The sequence below is a fragment of the Octopus bimaculoides genome, chromosome 3 (assembly GCF_001194135.2).
Source record: "Octopus bimaculoides isolate UCB-OBI-ISO-001 chromosome 3, ASM119413v2, whole genome shotgun sequence".
In the NCBI taxonomy this organism is placed as follows: domain Eukaryota; kingdom Metazoa; phylum Mollusca; class Cephalopoda; order Octopoda; family Octopodidae; genus Octopus; species Octopus bimaculoides.
The window spans coordinates 105,683,000-105,690,538 of record NC_068983.1 but is presented as its reverse complement, the minus strand read 5'-3'; the positions used below and the strand labels follow the sequence as shown (position 1 = coordinate 105,690,538).

At 33.5% G+C, this 7,539-nt stretch overlaps 1 protein-coding gene across 2 annotated transcripts in view; it reads right to left on the bottom strand.

The window, feature by feature from the left end:
- Nucleotides 1-7,539, bottom strand: part of LOC106880651 (probable serine/threonine-protein kinase DDB_G0282963) — a 37,633-nt gene that overhangs the window by 21,986 nt on the left and 8,108 nt on the right. For both annotated transcript variants that reach the window (XM_052966421.1, XM_052966422.1), the window contains exon 2: nucleotides 1,622-1,744. In XM_052966421.1, coding sequence (XP_052822381.1) covers nucleotides 1,622-1,744 — 123 coding nt within the window. The remainder of the gene's footprint in view (nucleotides 1-1,621; nucleotides 1,745-7,539) is intronic.

The window sequence follows — 7,539 nt, the reverse complement described above, 5'->3', positions numbered from 1 at the left end:
AGCGTGGCCGTTGCCAGTACCGCCTGACTGGCTCCCGTAGGATTTTCGAGTGAGATCGTTGCCAGTGCCCCTGGACTGGCTTGTGCGGGTGGCACATAAAAGACACCATTTTGAGCGTGGCCATTTTCGTGCGGGTGACACGTAAAAGCACCCACTACACTCTCTGAGTGGTTGGCGTTAGGAAGGGCATCCAGCTGTAGAAACTCTGCCAAATTAGATTGGAGCCTGGTGTTGCCATCCGGTTTCACCAGTCCTCAGTCAAATCGTCCAACCCATGCTAGCATGGAAAGCGGACGTTAAACGACGATGATGATGATGATGATTGCTATAATATGTAGCAATACATTTACTAATAAACAGCTGCTGATCTAATTAATTAGGACAAGGCTGAAACAATTATTTGAGGAAATTCAGGCAAATTTCCATATACCAAGATTCATGAAGCATTTTACTGAAATTATATGTAACAACATGCATTTCATTAAAGTTCTCTAAACAGAGAGATAATATGTAGTGGATCTAATATTCTACAGTGGACACTAATGTATAATCTGATGACCTGGCAATACATCCTTTAAGAATTTGCACCTGAGTCTGAGTAGCAGTGGGAAAAATTCAGAAAGAATCTGATATATAAATTATGAACATATTTGGAAAATTTTCAGTTGGCCTCAGTTGTATATTGTTCTATAAACAATTTGGCAAAATTTTATATCTGAATTTTTCATTAAAATACTTTAAAATTTCTATATTTTCATACTTGTTTAACATCCTTCAACTTGTCAACAATTGCTCCTTGTCCTATGTATTAATATATTCTAGATTAGATTTGAACTTAGTAGCTTTATTTCTAATATAGTATTTGAACACTCTTAAACTGTATGTAATAGGGTTATGTGTTCAAACCTAACTTGTGAATATGTTATTAAATACAAAAAGACATACTACAGTACACCAATCAAAATATCATGTAAAACAGAGATACATGAAAATGTTAGTCTAAAAATTTGAAATTATTTTATTTAGAGAGATAAATTCTTTTACCAATATTGAAATTGAGTAATTTTGAAAGGTATGTGAAAAGTAATAATTTTTGCTATATTTCTTCAGAAATACAGGTATTGGTATTATCTCTTACCAGTTAGGTAACTTACATAATCAAGGTGAGCAGCAATTATATGCATTGATAACATTTTGTTGACATAAATGCAGGCATACCTTCATGATTAAGAATTCTGCTTTGCAGCCACATGATTCCAGTTCAATCTTGGTGTGTAACACACTGAGAAAGTGTCTGTTATAGCCTCACATGATCAATAGCTTCTGAGAGGAATTTGACAGATGGAAACTGCACAAGTTTGTTACATATGTTTGTGTGTGTGTGTGTATGTGTGTTGTCTAAAGACCAGCATCATGGTTTATGTTGAGTCTTTTTGTGCTCTGTAACTAAGCTAGTCCACAAACACTTTTAAGAGTCATGGTGAAGATAAATTACTTCATAAAGTTTATTTAAAGAGTTTCATTTGAAGAGTTTATAAGTTTTTACACCTTATTCATACCATTAAAATATCTTTAAAAAGAAAAAATCAATATACTTTTTAATTCTTGTATATATTCTTACCTGACCATTTGAAGAATAATTATATTGTCTCTCAAAAAGTTTTTCAATGAGACTAATATTTCCTTCCAGGTGAATATTATTCATTTGCCCATTATTGAGATAACCAAATCCTGTAGACAATGTCTGGAAAATAACAAATATATATGTATATTAAATGCATGCATTAATAACCATTGTAAATAGTGTTTTTCCAGTTATTATCAGTTATATTGGTTATTTAATACAGCCATAAAAAGAATTGACATTGCTGACTACACATGGACACAGAAAAAAAAAATGAAAGAAAGAAAAGAGAAATTTTATGAGTTTTAAGAGTAGTTTTGGTAATCATTTAAAAAATAACTCGCATAAAAAATAAGCTCACTTTGAGGAAGATAAAGGTTACATTTTTATCAAGATATATATGGACACCAACGGAACCCAGCAGGTTAGCCAATGGTCAATCATTAAGTACTTCATGTGTTAGTTAAATGAAGCAGAGCCACACAAGCCAGTTGATAGATTATACTGACACAGTATTTCAATATATTAAACAAAGAATGGAAATTATATGAACAAAACAAGAAAGAATATAACATAGAGAGCGAGAAATTAAAGAGTTTGTTGTGTATGGACAAACTTTGTGGTGTGATATTTGAAGATAATGGAACATTGTATGGGCTAATGACCTTTTTGGTTTGAAGTGATTGGAGGTATTTCTACATTTGGTCCATGTGTATACAAAGTGGGGAACCCTAGTAGGGAGGAAGGGTATGGATTTGGAGGGAATTTGCCAAGTGTATATAGAGTGGAGTGGGGTGCAAAGTGGGTAACGCGTGGAAGTGCTGGTCACTGAGTCATTGTAGTTGAGAAATGGAGGAAAAGAAGGTTCTGCAAAGATGGTAGGGATTCTTTGACAAGAGACAGAGGACTGGTGGCAATTTGGGAGGCCAGATTGCTTAAGAGCTGTGTGATGCATGAAGGCATCTTTTGCAGTTTGGATAATTGCAAGAGTTGTCTTTTTATTGGATGGCTGTTATTATAATGAGTTTGATCCATATGGTCAAACAACAAATAGGCATTATAAAGGAAATGTGATGGAAGAGGCTTGAGGTGTGGATAAACAAAACCTGGATGCGGCACAATGACAGCACTATTTAACTATGACTTTTTGACAAAGCACCAGATAATTCTTGTCTCTCAGCTGCCTTACTCTCCAGATTTAGACCCACTGCAGATTTTTTTTTTCCTGTTCTTAAAGTTGAATCCACCCAAAACAGTTTGTCTATTTTAGATGATAGAAGAAAATTTGCAACAAGTACTGCGTCCTACTTTTGAAAATACTTTCTAAGGCATTCAAGCAAAAAAAAAAAAAATGTTGGGAGCAATCTGTCAACAGTAGAGGGAATTATTTTAAAGGGGCAAGTTAGATAATGTATAAAGCAAAAAAATCTGCTTTTTAAAACTTATGGTTTCTTTTTGGTCAGACCTTGTAGCATGAACACTATTTTACTTATATAAAGTGGAGAATGGGCATAAGGATAAACCAAGCACATTCAATTATACTAATTGATAAGAGTAGCATCTTTAACCCTTTAGTGTTTAAACCAGCTGTATCCGGCCCAAATATTCAACACATTTTATGCTCAAACTGGCCAGAATCAGCCTCTCACACCTACCCTGCAATGTCATTCTAAAAATAAGCAATTACATCTTTCCTATCTTGAAGCTACAAAATAATATCAGATAAATTTTTTGAAATGTGAATAAATAAGGATTAATTTTGACAAATTAATCTGAACACTAAAGGGTTAAAAAAAAAAAGCACAACAAAACCTTTATGGTGTGTCAGGAAACAGTACAACCAAGATGTCTAAAAAGGTTGCTATATTGCAATTCTGTTTGAACTATGCCAACATGGGAAACTGATAATTGATATCTAATTGCGTCATTAGTCTAATCATTCACATTTGCATGCAAATTTACATTTTAATATTTTATTCTTTGTTTGGGCAGTGAGCTGACAGAACCATTAGTATACTGAGTAAAATGCTCAGCAGCATTTCATCTGTCTTCACATTCAAAGTTCAGATTCTGTCATGGTCAACTTTACCTCTCAGCCCTTTCGGGATTGATAAAATGAGTATCAGTTGAGCACTGGGGTTGACTTAATCGACTTAACTCCTCCCTCAAAATTGCTGGCCTTGTGCCAAAATTTGAAACCAATATTTCATTCTTTGTCACATACACACATAAGGAAAAGGACATCAAAAACCAAGGAAGGACAAGTATCTCAAGTCATTTATAATAATTTAATTAGGGTAAGGTTAATTTGAAGTTTTACAGTTGTTTCTGGGAAAATTCTGCCTGGATTTACCTGGGGTTAAGCATAAGGGCTTATTACCTTCGTGGAAGTACAGACCAACTTTCATACCCTCTGGAAAAAAGATGGACTGTGAATTTTTATTATCCTGTCTATTCTTATATTTACTTTTACTCTTTATTTTTCTATTTTATTCCATATAAACTGAATTTCCCTGTCTAGAACTTTCATTCATACTCACTTTATCTCTGATGATGGAATATCCAGTGTACAAACATGCAAGCCTATCACTTGGGATATCCCAGAAACAGCTGTAAGACTTCATATTTATCTTACCCTAATTAAATTATTGTAAATGACTTGAGATACCCGTCCTGCCTTGGTTTTTGATGTCCTTTTCCTCTAATGTATACCTACTAACACAGAAGCCTGATTACAGATCCCTAACTGTAGCCTCAGCTGTGAACTTGGAACCTAATGGATAACCAATTATAGCACTTATTCAACATACCTATTCATTTAGATCACCAGTGTACTAAACCCCTTATATCAAATATATATATATATATATATATATATATATTTGTGGGGTCACATTTAATGCAATATAAATATCTGTGGCATGAACTTTAACAGATGCCTACTTCTTCAGAAACTTCATGGACAGTCAAGCTATGATTTACACAGATCACAACAAGCATTTTCATAATGTGACCATCTTCAATGAATGTTTTTCATGATTTGAAATATAGATACCACTTGTGTCATGATGTTCAGTTCACAACATTAAGAAAAGTCTCCCTAAAAGTTTTCCCAATTTGAAACAAAATTTCATGCAAACATGGTCTCCAAAATTTTCTAACTTGTGACAAACAGTCAAGTTGACTAACATACAGTTACTAGTACATCTAGATTAATGACTGACATGGCATGATGTGGTTATTATTAGACCGAAGGTCAAGGTTACCCAAACATAGTACTGCAGTCATGAACATGCTGCCCTAGCTGACTGGTATATTGAAATAACTGGCTAGTCTATAAAATGTTTATTATGCTTACAATCAGTTTAATTGTTTCTACAAAATTACTTTCACATATTATTTTAGCATTTATCATCTATCTGTACTGCATGTAAACACTAGCACAAACATTTTACCTAATCACAGCAGCACTGGGCTCAGATGTGCTCAGATTTTCTCATAAATTAACATAGTAAAACTAAGCTGAGTTAATTCCTTTCCTGTCAGTACAGATCATCTGTAGTTACTACTCATGTTTCATTGCTTCAAACACACGCCTCATATAGCCTGTCCTTTGTATGGAGAAAGAGAAATCTTTCAAGAAAGAGAGGTGGCAATTCTAAAGGAATTTTTTCAAGGATTGTTGTAAAGAGAAGACAGCTGCTAATAAAATTAATCAAGAGTACAATACTTTACCCATTCCTTTATTGTATCTTCATTATATTAGGTATAATAACATCAAGTATACAAGGAAATATAATGCTACAAAACCTTCCATTAAGAGAAAACATTTTAAATATATGTCAGCATGGAAAACGGATGTTAAATGATGATAATGTATAACATAATAAATATTTGCTATTTACCATATGTGTGCAAACTAACATAGAAGTTAATTAAAACTATTTAATTTTGTAAGCAAATTGTTTTTAGTGTTCTCTGCTGATGTGTAGTGGCAAAATTGTCTAACCAATGTATAAAACAACTAAAATTTAAAATATCAAGGTCAAATTGAAAGAGAATCATGGAAAAATGGCACATATGAAATTAATGAAACTTAACTAAATTTAAAACTCAACATAAAATATTCGCTACAGCTTCTCCACAACCTGTTGGTGTGGCTCTCTTCATAATATAGTTACACACCATGCAATTAAAAAGAAAGTTATGAATTTAGTCGTTGCTCATTTTGCCCCACTTTAGACTTTTGAAAATTATCAAATTAGTGTGGGGAAAAAAATTGACTTGGAATCCAACAGAGAAAAGAATATTGATTGTTAAACAACAAAAATTATCTAGATATATTTTTAGCAACCTGAATTACTATCAGATCAAAGTCGAGGAAAACTTTACCTGTCACTTGGCTATGTTTCAAACTCTCTCAACTTCAACAACAATGCTGATCAATTTTTACTCCCAAAGATGATGCAACAGTACAAAATGATGATGCAATACTTGCAATGTAATTGTTTCAAACAGGCAGAGAGAAAATAAGAAGTCAGAGATTATTCATTTGGTCCCAGCTACCGATTTTGCCCCACCTCCCCAATACATTTTAACTTCCTAGAGCAATATAAAATAAATTTCATATGGACAAAAATACAAAAAAAAATCTATCTTAACATGAAAAATAAATAAAATAGGAAATGTGCTTCAATAATATGCAGTGCTCAGTTTAAATCTTAAGAGTGTAACTTAGGAAAGAAAGGATTTTGCTAGTTGAATTAAGCAAACAGACTTTAATTGATGCCCCTGTAATCCAACAGGTTAACTTTTGTAGTGGGGCTAGTGATTAGCATTGTGCTTAAGGTTTATAGTAAAATAGAACTGAAGAAAATTGCCACTTTTGCTGACAAAGTTGTGGTAATAATTACTGATATTATTACTATAACTATACAAGTTATATTCACTACTGTTAATATTACTACAGCCAGTTGAAAACAAGGCTTCGAAATGGTATTTAACCCATTACCTCCCATAATTCTGTTAACTGGAATTTTTTAATGAAACTTTGATTTCTAGCATAAAACAGCCTTAGAAACACGCTGGAATGATCAAAATAACATTTTAAATAGAAATAAGCGAGATATTGGGTGAAAAATTAGCCAAACTCATTTGAATATCAGAGAAATATACCTAGTAGATATAGCAAAAAGGTTAGATATGTGTAAATATTGACAGATAATTACGAAATTTATCATTTTTAAGTGATCTCATATGAGATCACTGGTAGGTAATGGATTAAACAAGGCTGTCTGCTGACCAGCCAGGCTCATGACTAAAGCTACTACTGACAGATACTGTACTCTTGTTCTTAGAAGACAAAAGCCTATTTACAGCCAATCTTTTCAGCCTCCTGTATTAACAAAATTGAGAATTGCTACACAACTACAATTTACTCTTCTAAATGGACAAAGTGCCACAACTAGAGAATTTCAACATCAACCCAGCTTCACCTACTGACTGAAAAAGGTGGAAACATTGGCATTTTACTTTTGCCAATTACCTAGACTTGCTTAATGGGGCAGAAGAGTATGAATTCCACCTGCTCGCCAATCACATCAGCCCCAACGTGTTTGAATGTATCGCAGATTACAACAAGTACAACAAAGCCCTTGACATTCTTACTATACATGAAACTGTCACTGTCCCCACCAACATCACTTGACAACTGATGGTGTTGTGTTTACATCCCCATAATTTAGCGGTTCGGCAAAAGCGACCGATAGAATAAGTAGTAAGCTTACAAAGAAGAAGTCCTCAGGTTGACTTCCTCGACTAAAGGCGGTGCTCCAGCATGGCCACAGTCAAATGACAGAAAACAAGTAAAAGAGTAAGAGTAAAGAGCATATATATATATATATATATATATATAT